Below are 13,635 nucleotides of genomic sequence, written 5' to 3'. Positions count from 1 at the left end.
GAGAGAGAGAGAGATAACTGTACTCTTCTTTAAGTCACCACATACACAGAGAGAGCGATAACTGTACTCTTCTTTAAGTCGCCACATACACAGAGAGAGAGAGAGAGAGATACATGTACTCTTCTTTAAGTCACCACACACAGAGAGAGAGATAACTGTACTCTTCTTTAAGTCACCACACACAGAGAGAGAGATAACTGTACTCTTCTTTAAGTCACCACACACAGAGAGAGAAAGAGATGTGGTTAGCCTCCATTTTACATGTTTTATTAGGCCTTGAATGGGAAGAGACCGTCACTGGCAACCATGGTTACAGACCCAACAACATCATATAGTATCCCTTCCTCATGGAGAAAAGCACATGAGCTAATTATAATACACAAAGTAAGCAAAACAATGAAATGCATCATTTCAACATTGCCTAAAATGATGAATAAGATACCAATGAGATAGACATATATAAGCAATATAACAATTCAGAAGTACAAACTATGGGAACGATGAGCGAATGAGGCAAGCCGTAATTTCTATTAAGACATTAATGAGCGAGCTCAGACGGACGATATGCCTATTTGTTCAGCACTTTTGAAAGGGACAGCGAGCGATTTCAGAACATGGGCTGTTTTTGCAGTATTCTCCCTGCACACCAAGTTAGAACTGTAGCATAAATAAAGGGGGCATAACCTACCGGTCAAAAGTTTTAGAACACCTACTCATTCAATGGTTTTCTTTATTTTTACTATTGTCTACATTGTCGAATAATATTGAAGACATCACAACTATGAAATAACACATACGGAATCATGTAGTAACCAAAAAAGCGTTAAACAAATCTAAATATATTTTATATTTGAGATTCTTCAAAGTAGCTACCCTTTGTCTTGATGACAGCTTTGTGGCACCTGACCACACGACTGGGCAGTAGTCCAGGTCTGACACCAGTAGGGCCTGTAAGACCGGTCTAGTTGAAAGTGCTGTTAAGAAGGAAGAGCAGCGCTTTATGATGGACAGACTTCTCCCCATCTTATCTACTGTTGTATCAACATGTTTTGACAATGACAGTTTACAATCCAGGGTTACTCCAAGCAGTTTAGTCACCTCACTTTGCTCAATTTCCACATTATTTATTACAAGATTTATTTTAGGTTTCGGGTTAAGTGAATGATTTGTCCCAAATACAATGCTTTTAGTTTTTGAAATATTTAGGACTAACTTATTTCTTGCCACCCAATCTGAAACTGACTGCAGCTCTTTGTTAATTAAGTGTTGCAGTGATTTCACTCGCTTTAGTAGCTGATGTGTATAGTGTTAAGTCATCCACATACAAATCCACACTAGCTTTACTCATGGCCAGTGGCAGGTCATTAGTAAAGATTGCCCTGGGGAATGCCTGATTCTACCTGGATTATGTTGGAGAGGCTACCATTAAAGACCACCCTCTGTGTTCTGTTAGACGGGTAACTCTCGATCCGCAATATAGCAGGGGGTGTAAAGCCATAACACAATATAGCAGGGGGTGTAAAGCCATAACACAATATAGCAGGGGGTGTAAAGCCATAACACAATATAGCAGGGGGTGTAAAGCCATAACACAATATAGCAGGGGGTGTAAAGCCATAACACAATATAGCAGGGGGTGTAAAGCCATAACACAATATAGCAGGGGGTGTAAAGCCATAACATATCATTTTTTCCAGCAGCATACTCTAATAGATAATGTCAAAAGCCGCACTGAAGTCTAACAAAACAGCTCCAACAAACGTTTTATTATCAATTTCTCTCAGCCAATCCTCCATGCATGTTGAATGCCCTTCCCTATAAGCTTGCTGAAAGTCTGTTGTTCATTTATTTACTGTAAAATAGAATCTTATCTGTTCAAACACCATTTTTTTTATTTTTACAAAGGTTTACTAAGGGTTGGTAACAGGCTGATTGGTCGGATATTTGAGCCCGTAAAGGCTTTCATTGGCTGCCCTTCCACCACAGAAAGCACTGAGCTCAAACACCTGCATTTTGGAGCTGCCCAAGAAACAGACCATGTTTGTATGCTGCTTTATTAACTCAATAAAATATTTTTTTAACATTGTTTGCAAACTGATATGTAACATGAACGATTATAAAATAACATGCAAAACAGGCAAATATGTACAGTTGAAGTCGGAAGTTTACAACTTAGGTTGGAGTCATTAAAACTAAATTCTAGATTTAACTTTGGATTGGAGATGTTTGATGTGAGTCTGGAAGGAGAGTTTACAGTCTAACCAGACACCTAGGTATTTGTAGTTGTCCACATATTCAAAGTCAGAACCGTCCAGACTCTAGGGAAGTAGGTGCTATGGGTTGTTTCTGGACAGGCCATAAGTATTATTGTAGTTCAGTCAGACTTGCCTAGTTAAAAAAAGGTTAAATATACAATTGAAGTCGGAAGTTTACCTACACTTAGGTTCAACCACTCCACAAATTACTTGTTAACAAACTATAACTTTGGAAAGTCTGTTAGGACATCTAGTTTGTGCATGACACAAGTAATCTTTCCAACAATTGTTTACAGACAGATTATTTCACTTATAATTCACTTTACCACAATTCCAGTGGGTCAGACGTTTACACACACTAAGTTGACTGTGGCTTTAAACAGCTTGGAAAATTCCAGAAAATTATGTCATGGCTTTAGAAAATTCTGATAGGCTTATTGACATCATTTGAGTCAATTGGAGGTGTACCTGTGGATGTATTTCAAGGCCTACCTTCAAACTCAGTGCCTCTTTGCTTGACATCATGGGAAAATCTAAAGAAATCAGCCAAGACCTCAGAAAAAAAATTGTAGACCTCCACAAGTCTGGTTCATCCTTGGGAGCAATTTCCAAACGCCTGAAGGTAAAACGTTCATCTGTACAAACAACAGTACGCAAGTAAAAACACCACATGACCACGTAGCCGCCATACCGCTCAGGAAGGAGATGCGTTCTGTCTCCTAGAGATGAACATACTTTGGTGCGAAAAGTGCAAATCAATCCCAGAACAACAGCAAAGGACCTTGTGAAGATGCTGGAGGAAACAGGTACAAAAATATCTATATCCACAGTAAAACGAGTTCTATATCGACATAACCTGAAAGGCCGCTCAGCAAGGAAGAAGCCACTGCTCCAAAACCGCCATAAAAAGCCAGACTACGGTTTGCAACTGCACATGGGGACAAAGATCGTACTTTTTGGAGAAATAGAACCGTTTGGCCATAATGACCAACGTTATGTTTGGAGGAAAAAGAGGCTTGCAAACCGAAGAACACCATCCCAACTGTGAAGCACGTGGGTGGCAGCATCATGTTGTGAGGGTGCTTTGCTGCAGGAGGGACTGGTGGCACTTCACAAAATAGATGGCATCATGAGGGAGGGAAATTATGTGGATATATTGAAGCAACATCTCAAGGCATCCGTCAGGAAGTTAAAGCTTGGTCGCAAATGGGTCTTCCAAATGGACAATGACCCCAAGCATACTTCTAAAGTTGTGGAAAAATGGCTTAAGGACAACAAAGTCAAGGTATTGGAGTGGCCATCACAAAGCCCTGACCTCAATCCCATAGAAAATGTGTGGGAAGAACTGAAAAAGTGTGTGCGAGCAAGGAGGCCTACAAACCTGACTCAGTTACACCAACTCTGTCAAGAGGAATGGGCCAAAATTCATCCAACTTATTGTGGGAAGCTTGTGGAAGACTACTCGAAACGTTTGACCCAAGTCAAACAAGTTAAAGGCAATGCTACCAAATACTAATTGAGTATATGTAAACTTCTGACCCACTGGGAATGTGATGAAAGAAATAAAAGCTGAAATAAACCATTCTCTCTATTATTATTCTGACATTTCACATTCTTAAAATAAAGTGGTGATCCTAACTGACCTAAGACAGGGAATTTTTACTAGGATTAAATGTCAGTAATTGTGAAAAATGGAGCTTTAATGTATTTGGCTAATCATTTTTTGCAGCTGCGTAGGTTGTGTCTGAGTGGGAAGAGACCTGTGGATGTGCATAGAGTCAGTATGGATAGTCTGTGGGAGAGGGAGCAATAGTCATTATGCATAGGTTGTTGATACTCTTTCCTTGGTGTCAGCCCTAGTGATGGAAACAGTAATAACCCTAGTGCTTAAAAGCCCGGAGGGACACCAGTGCTGCTATGAAGAAAAAAAACTAACTTTCTTTTTACAGGTGAGAAGATGAGAAGATGAATTGGATTATTTACCAAGTGGGAGTGTCTGCTCCTATTCTAATGTGTCTGAGTGTAAGTCTGAGATTTAATGACCTATCTGAAGCAATTAAGGTCTCGCTTTCTCTGAAAACACTGTGAGAGATACACAATTTGGTGTTTCAGGAGTGACTTAATAACTGGAGGGAAATTACTTATTCTCGTCATCCCCTCAAAGAAAACAATCTGCAGTTATTTAGCCAAGCTCTTCAAATTGGGTTGGGAAGACAGAAAAAAAGCACACTCACTGAAAACGGAAAACAGTCAATCTGTAATTAAGTCAGAGTCACTTTTCAATTGCAACTTTTTTCCTCACACAGATCCCCCCCCTCCTCAGATGTATTTAGCCCATTGGGTATTGCTGCAACTCATTGGCATCTTCAAGGAACAAAGATAAACAAGTGTTCCAATTAAGAATTAATTTTGTGTCGGGGACTTGGAGTGCATGCCTTGTCTGCTGGGATTTTACACACAGACAGACACAGATAGAGAGATAGACACAAAGGCAGAGAGAGCGAGAGCGAGAGCGAGAGAGAAAGAGAAAGAGAAAGAGAAAGAGAGAGAGAGAGAGAGAGAGAGAGAGAGAGAGAGAGAGAGAGAGAGAGAGAGAGAGAGAGAGAGAGAGAGAGAGAGAGAGAGAGAGAGAGAGAGAGAGAGAGAGAGAGAGAGAGTGAGAAATAATTAAACTGTATAAAAACACAGCTGCATCTATCTGAGGGATGGGAAGGAGAAACAATGAACAAGGGAGGAGGAAAAAAGAGAAAAGAGCTTCTGAGAGAGAGAGACAGACAGACAGACAGACAGACAGACAGACAGACAGACAGACAGACAGAGAGAGAGAGAGAGAGAGAGAGAGAGAGAGAGAGAGAGAGAGAGAGAGAGAGACGGACGGACGGACGGGCGGGCGGGCGGACGGACTCGAATTTACTTGCCATTGTAATTATTTATTTTTTGACTCGAATTTGACTCGAATTTATTTGCCATTGTAATTATTTATTTTTTAAAGCTTCTTCGCTCGAGCCCCACTGGTTCCCGACGGACGGCCGGCCGGACGGACGGACGGACGGACGGACGGACGGACGGACGGACAGACAGACAGACAGACAGACAGACAGACAGACAGACAGACAGACAGACAGACAGACAGACAGACAGACAGACAGACAGACAGACAGACAGACAGACAGACAGACAGACAGACAGACAGACAGACAGACAGACAGACAGACAGACAGACAGACAGACAGACAGACAGACAGAGAGACACAGAGACACAGAGACACAGAGACACAGAGACACAGAGACAGAGAGACAGAGAGAGAGAGAGACAGAGAGAGAGAGACACAGAATGAGAGAGACAGAGAGAGATAGGCATAGAGAGACAGAGAGAGAGAGAGACAGAGAATGAGAGAGACAGAGAGAGAGAGAGAGAGAGAGAGAGAGAGAGAGAGAGACAGAGAGAGAGAGAGAGAGAGAGAGAGAGAGAGAGAGAGAGAGAGAGAGAGAGAGAGAGAGAGAGAGAGAGAGAGAGAGAGAGAGAGAGAGAGAGAGAGAGACTCGGTGTAGTGAGGGGTGAAAAAGCCCCATAACAAGCCCAACACAGCCCAGTAATGATCGTACTTTGAAGATAAAGGAAGTGCATTACTGATCCAATTTATCTTTCAAGCCAAAAATCCCAAAAAGCAGCATAATAATCCGCTTTTAGGAGCCTCCTCTTGTCTATAAAAAAGCCTTCACTGTGCAAGACAAATTGCACCTAATAATCCATATTTTCAAAAGAGGTTTTCACTGTGTAGCCAAGCATCACGATGACCAAAAGCATGACATGGAGGAGGACTTTGAGTGAAATAATGTCACATCATTTTCACCATTACGGAAAAACAAAGGGACTATATACTGCAAAGTGATGATTCACAGACAGACAGACACGTGTGTGAATCCAATCTGGATCTTTCCCTCCAAACAACCCAAAAGTCGTGAGTTTGTTTCCCCACACAGGCCACTATCTGACCTGACCATTTGATGACTCAGAGGCAGACAGAGACAGACAGAGCACATGTCCTGATTATCCACCTTTCATTTGGTGACCTCTCCTTACACAGCAATTGGCTGGCTTTCATCTTGTGACCTCTCACACTGACCCCTCTCTGAGACCTGACAGCCTGTAAACTGAGCCTCCTCCAGCACTTTGAAATCCATCAGGACAGACCATAGAATGACCTGCTTGCCTGCTAGAGCTAGAGGCTACGGGAGGGAGAGATGGTGGACACATGCACAGAAGGGTGAATGGATGAGGTAGGTAGGCTGGACTGTATATGACAGGGGTGTCAAAGTCAATTCCCGGAGGGCCGTGTGACTACTGGCTATAGTTATTTCCTGTCAATTCGTGTTCAATGAAGACCTAGACAACCAGGTGAGAGGAGTTCCTAACTAAAACAACACCAGATTCTAAACTTTTAATTTAAATTATTATACAAAATTCTTGCAACCAATAGAATGTTATATACAGTATATTTCCAGCTCTGCAGATTCTGCTGCGAAGAGACAGAATCATTAGATCATTTGTTTTGGTACTGTCCATATGTAGCTTGTTTTTGGTCGCAGGTTCAGGAAAGGCTGAAGAATTGCAGCATTTTACCTGGCGCTAACTCTGCAGATAGCATTGCTGGGTGATCTGAAAAGTCATAGGCAATCGATCAATAATATAATAATACTGGAATAACGGAATTTTTTGAATCTTTAATTTACAATCTGTAGAAACTACGAGAATAGAAAGGTCCAGAACTTTTGTAAAACATCACAGTTGAAAAATATACGGCAAGTAAAACACTGTGGATGGTGTTAAGAGATAGATGGGAGGGGTTGAATGGGAGATACCTAGTCAGTTGTCCAACAATGTATTCAACTGAAATGTGTCATCCGCATTTAACCCAACCCCTCTGAATCAGAGACGTGCAGGTGGCTGCCTTAATTGATATCCACATCTTCGGCGCCCGGGGAACAGTGGGTTAACTGCCTTGCTCAGGGGCAGAACGACAGATTCATAACTTGTCAGCTCAGGGATTCGATCAAGAAACCTTCCGGTTACTGGCCCAACGCTCTAGCCACTAGGCTAACTCCCACCCTTCAGTGGAGCTGAAGGGTGGGACTAATAACAACAAGATAACTCATGTAAAATATACTAGGTCTGTAAAATGTATCTTGGTTCAGAACTTTGTGAAACAGCACTGTTAAAAATATATGTGAAATAGAAACAAACTGGATATTGTTCAGAAATAGATGAGAGGGGTTAAGGGTCGCTAAAGGATAGGAGTAAAAACAAACAAAATATAACTATTGTAGAATATACTGTGTCCGTAAAATTATAAGCGATGTATAAGCAGGAAGTAGAAGCCTAAGTGTTGTTGTTCATTAGTTTACTCCAATTAGGGGAATGGTGGTACGGTTAGTGGAAAACAATGAAGGAAAATATATTTTTGGACACACCTACTCCATTCAAGGGTTTTTCTCTATATTTTTTACTATTTTCTACATTGTAGAATAAAAGTGAAGAATTCAAACTATGAAATAACACATATGGAATCATGTAGTAAGAAAAAAAGTCTACACACAATGCTGACCAAGGCCCTTCTCCCCCGATGGCTCAGTTTGCCCAGGAAGCAAGCTCTAGAAAGAGTCTTGGTGGTTCCAAACTTCTTCCATTTAAGAATTACGGAGGCCACTGTGTTCTTGGGGACCTTCAACGTTGCATACATTTTTTGGTACCCTTCCCCAGATCAGGGAAGTCAGGAACCAATACACACAGTCAGTTAGGAAAGCAAAGGCTAGCTTTTTCAAACAGAAATTTGCATCCTGTAGCTCTAACTCCCAAAACGTTTTGGGACACTGTAAAGTCCATGGAGAATAAAAGCACCTCCTCCCAGCTGCCTACTGCACTGAGGCTAGGAAACACTGTCACTGCCGATAAATCCACGATAATCAAGAATTTCAAGAAGCATTTCTCTATGGCTGGCCATGCGTTCCTCCTGGCTACCCCAACCCCGGCTAACAGCTCCGCACCCCCCGCAGCTACTTGCCCGAGCCTCCCCAGCTTCTCCTTCACCCAAATCCAGATAGCAGATGTTCTGAAAGAGCTGCAAAACCTGGACCCATACAAATCAGCTAGGCTAGACAATCTGGACCCTCTCTTTCTAAAATAATCCGCCGCCACTGTTGCAACCCCTATTACTAGCCTGTTCAACTTCTTTCGTTTCGTCTGAGATTCCCAAAGATTGGAAAGCTTCCGCGTTCATCCCCCTCTTCAAAGGGGGAGACACTCTAGACCTAAACTGCTACAGACCTATATCTATCCTACCCTGCCTTTCTAAAGTCTTCGAAAGCCAAGTTAACAAATAGATTACCGACCATTTCGAATCCCACCGTACCTTCTCCGCTGTGTAATCCGGTTTCCGAGCTGGTCATGGGTGCACCTCAGCCACGCTCAAGGTCCTAAACGATATCATAACCGCCATTGATAAAAGACAGTAATATGCAGCTATCTTCATTGACCTGGCCAAGGCTTTCGACTCTGTCAATCACCGTATTCATATCGGCAGACTCAACAGCCTTGGTTTCTCAAATGATTGCCTTGCCTGGTTCACCAACTACTTCTCAGATAGAGTTCAGTGTGTCAAATCGGAGGGCCTGTTGTCCGGACCTATGGCAATCTCTATGGGTGTACCACAGGGTTCAATTCTCAGGCCGACTCTTTTCTCTGTATATATCAATGATGTCGCTCTTGCTGCGGGTGATTGCTTGATCCACCTCTACGCAGACGACACCATTCTCTATACATCTGGCCCTTCCTTGGACACTGTGTTAACAAACCTCCAAACGAGCTTCAATGCCATACAACACTCCTTCCGTGGCCTCCAACTACTACGCTAGTAAAACTAAATGCATGCTTTTTAACCTGCCCGCACCTGCCCGCCCGACTAGCATCACTACTCTGGACGGTTCTGACTTGGAATATGTGGACACCTACAAATACCTAGGTGTCTGGCTAGACTTTAGTGATGTCATTTACAAAATAGCCTCCAACACTCTACTCAGCAAAATGGATGTAGTCTATCACAGTGCCATCCGTTTTGGCACCAAAGTCCCATTTTATACCACCCACCACTGCGACCTGTATGCTCCAGTTGGCTGGTCCTCGCTACATACTCGTCGCCAGACCCACTGGCTCCAGGTCATCTATAAGTCTTTGCTAGGTAAAGCTCAAGCTCACCATAACAACACCCACCCGTAGCACGAGCTCCAGCAGGTATATCTCACTGGTCATCCCCAAAGCCAACACTTTGGCCGCCTTTCCTTCCAGTTCTCTGCTGCCAATGACTGGAACAAATTCAAAAATCGCAGAAGTTTGAGACATATGTCTCCCTCACTAACTTTAAGCATCAGCTATCTGAGAAGCTTACCGATCGCTGCAGCTGTACACAGCCCATCTGTAAATAGCCCATTCAACTACCTATCTCATCCCCATATTGTTTTTATTAACTTTTTTTTGCTCTTTTGCACACCAGTATTTCTACTTGCACATCATCATCTGCACATCTATCACTCCAGTGTTAATTTGCTCAATTGTAATTACTTCGCTACTATGGCTTATTTATTGCCTTACCTCCTTACGCCATTTGCACACACTGGATATAGATTTTTCTATTGTGTTATTGACTGTACTTTTGTTAATCCCACATGTAACTCTGTGTTGTTGTTTTTTGTCGCACTGCTTTGGCCAGGTCGCCGTTGTAAATGAGAACTTGTTCTCAACTGGCCTACCTGGTTAAATAAATGTGAAATAAAAAATTTAAATAAAATCTGTGCCTCGACACAATCCTGTCTCTGAGCTCTATGGACAATTCCTTCGACCTCATGGCTTGGTTTTTGCTCTGACATGCATTGCCAACTGTGGGACCTTCTATAGACAGGTGTGTGCCTTTCCAAATCATGTCCAATCAATTGAATTTACCACAGGTGGACTCCAATCAAGTTATAGAAACATCTCAAGGATGATCAATGGAAACAGGATGCACCTGAGCTCAATTTCGAGTCTCATAGCAAAGGGTCTGAATACTTATGTAAATAGGGTATTTCTGTTTTTATGTATGCACTGTATATACACTACCATTGAAACGTTTGGGATCACTTAGAAATGTCCTTGTTTTTGAAAGAAAAGTACATTTTTTGTCCATTAAAATAACATCAATTGATCAGAAATACAGTGTAGACATTGTTAATGTTGTAAATTACTATTGTAGCTGGAAACGGCTGATTTTTATGGAATATCTACATAGGCGTACAGAGGCCCATTATCAGCAACCATCACTCCTGTGTTCCAATGGCACGTTGTGTTAGCTAATCCAAGTTTATAATTTTAAAAGGCTAATTGATCATTAGAAAATCATTTTGCAAATATGTTAGCACAGCTGAAAACTGTTGTGCTCATTAAAGAAGCAATAAAACTGTCCTTCTTTAGAATAGTTGAGTATCTATCGCATCAGCATTTGTGAGTTCGATTACAGGCTAAAAATGGCCAGAAACAAAGAACTTTCTTCTGTAACTCGTCAGTCTATTCTTGTTCTGAGAAATGAAGGCTATTCCATGCGAGAAATTGCCAAGAAACTGAAGATCTCTCTACAACGCTGTGTACAGTCGTGGCCAAATGTTTTGAGAATGACACAAATATAAATTTTCACAAAGTCTGCTGCCTCAGTTTGTATGATGGCAATTTGCATATATTCCAGAATGTTATGAAGAGTGATCAGATGAATTGCAATTAATTGCAAAGTCCCTCTTTGCCATGCAAATGAACTGAATCCCCCAAAAACATTTCCACTGCATTTCAGCCCTGCCACAAAAGGACCAACTGACATCATGTCAGTGATTCTCTCATTAACACAGGTGTGAGTGTTGACGAGGACAAGGCTGGAGATCACTCTGTCATCTGACATCATAAGTTGAATCAGGTGTGTGACCTTAACCTTAACCTAGAACTCTAACCCCCCCAAAAGAAGGTGCTCTGAGACATGGGCCCCCCATGGAGAAGGATCCATCCACCCCAGGCAGAGGGATCCGTCCAGCCCAGGGAGAGGGATCCGTCCAGCCCAGGGAGAGGGATCCGTCCAGCCCAGGGAGAGGGATCCGTCCAGCCCAGGGAGAGGGATCCGTCTTCCCTCAGGGAGAGGGATCCATCTTCCCTCAGGCCCTCTTACTGATCTACATGTCACCTCTGACCCCTGCCAGCCTATAGTAGCCAGGGGGGGAGGAAGGGGGGTAGCAGGGGTGCTGTGCAGAGCAGGAGGGTGGTACACGGTCTGACATTTCAGAAGTTTAGAGCCTCCAGGGAAGTGGGAGGGAGGACAAAGCTGCTTATTAAGTCAAAATGAAAGAAGATGTTGGTTTGTTTGTTCTTCTGAGGGGGAGAAGGAGTAGGTGACAGATGGAGGGTATCTGCATGGCCCTGGGGAATCCACCAGTAGTCAATATGCATCTCTGACCTTTCAAGGAGGGGGGGGCTTTTCTTCCTGGTCTTCAAATCATGGATGTTCAATGACTTGACTGAGGAGAGCTCTATTGCTGATTTAAAATAAAATGGCTTCCAAAGAATCCTCAGCACACGGATGTTCTAGATCCCTGTTTAAATGACCTGTCCTGCCCCATGTTGTCCTCCTAGCTCCTCCTAGTTTCCGTTTACCTCGGCCAGGGGTACGATGCCCTGGATGTCTCTCTGGCTGATGTAGAGGTGGGAGACGGCCTCTGCCTGTGTGCCTGTGGAGGGATACTCGATCTGCCACTGGATGGTCTGGGTAGACTGGAGGTTGATGATGTTGTCCATCTCAAACTCCACCTGCATCACCTCGTAAAAGGAGCCCTCCAACCTGTATGGAGGCATCAAGCAGAACATCAGGCAAGAGGCTCCATAAACAAAAACATACAAGATCTCCAAAAGATGTTGCATAATGCTTACTTTATTCAAATGTTATTTTATTTTCACTGCATCGGGATAGCATAAACATATGTGTTGGCTTAACAGCCACAAATATGTATGGTTGTCTACAGAATCTATGGTCTTATGAGACAGATGCTGATATACAGCAGTCCTTTGACTTTTTTCCACATGTTGTTGTGTTGCAGCCTGAATTTAAAATGGATTAAATTGAGATTGTGTGTCACTGATCTACACACAATACCCCATAATGTCAAAGTGGAATGTTTGAAATAATACAAAATGAAAAGCTGCATGTCTTTGGTCAATAATTAGTCCACCCCTTTGTTATGGCGAGCCTTAATAAGTTCAGGAGTAAAAATGCAACAAATCACATAATAAGTTGCATGGACTCACTCTGTGTGCAATAATAGTGGTTAACATCTCTGTACCCCACACATACAAGTATACAAGTATGTGTAAGGTCCCTCAATTGAGTAGTGAATTTTGAACACAGATTCAATCACAAAGACCAGTGGGGTTTTCCAATGCCTCGCAAAGAAGACCCATTGTTAGATGTGTAAAAATAAAAATAATAAAAGCAGATGCTTAATATCCCTTTGAGCATGGTGAAGTTATTAATTACATTTGGATGGTCAATCAATACACCCAGTCACTACAAAGATACAGGTGTCCTTCCTAACTCAGTTGCCGGAGAGGAAGGAAACCGCTCAGGGGTTTCACCATGAGGCCAATTATGATTTTAAAACAGTTACAGAGTAGCTGTGATAGGAGAAAACTGAGGATGGATCTACAACATTGTAGATACTCCACAATACTAATCTAAATGACAGAGTGAAAAGAAGGAAGCATGTACAGAATAAAATATTCCAAAACATGCATCCTGTTAGCAACAAGGTACTTTTTGTGATACTGCAAAAAATGTGGCAAAGAAATACACTTCATGAATACAAAGCATTATGTTTGGTGCAAATCCAATACAACACATTACTGAGTACCACTCTTCATATTTTCAAGCATGGTGGTGGCTGCATCATGTTATGGCTATGCTTGTCATAGGCAAGGACTATGGAGTTTAGGATGAAATTAAACAAAATATAGCTAAGCACAGGCAAAATCCTAGAGGAAAACCTGGTTCAGTCTTCTTTCCACCAGACACTAGGAGACAAATAGACCTTTCAGCAGGACAATAACCTAAAACACAAGGCCAAATATACACTGGATTTGCTTACCAAGAAGACATTGAATGTTCCTGAGTGGCCGAGAAACAGTTTTGACTTAAATCGGCTTGAAAATCTATGGCAAGACTTGAAAATGACTTTCTTGCAATGATCAACAACAAACTTGACAGAGGTTGAAGAATTTAAAAAATTAGAATGGGCAAATATTGTACAAGCCAGGTGTGCAAAG

General features: G+C 42.2%; 1 protein-coding gene across 2 annotated transcripts in view; it reads right to left on the bottom strand.

The window, feature by feature from the left end:
- LOC139577267 (transmembrane protein 132C) overlaps positions 1 to 13,635 on the bottom strand; it is a 491,028-nt gene that overhangs the window by 99,057 nt on the left and 378,336 nt on the right. For both annotated transcript variants that reach the window (XR_011675244.1, XM_071404264.1), the window contains exon 4: positions 11,974 to 12,157. Coding sequence is in view for 1 of the 2 variants with exons in the window: in XM_071404264.1 (XP_071260365.1) it covers positions 11,974 to 12,157 (184 nt within the window). In the remaining variant the exon portion in view is untranslated. The remainder of the gene's footprint in view (positions 1 to 11,973; positions 12,158 to 13,635) is intronic.

Source organism: Salvelinus alpinus, chromosome 5, assembly GCF_045679555.1.
Source record: "Salvelinus alpinus chromosome 5, SLU_Salpinus.1, whole genome shotgun sequence".
Taxonomy (NCBI): Eukaryota; Metazoa; Chordata; class Actinopteri; order Salmoniformes; family Salmonidae; genus Salvelinus; species Salvelinus alpinus.
This window is presented reverse-complemented; position numbering and strand designations above follow the sequence as displayed.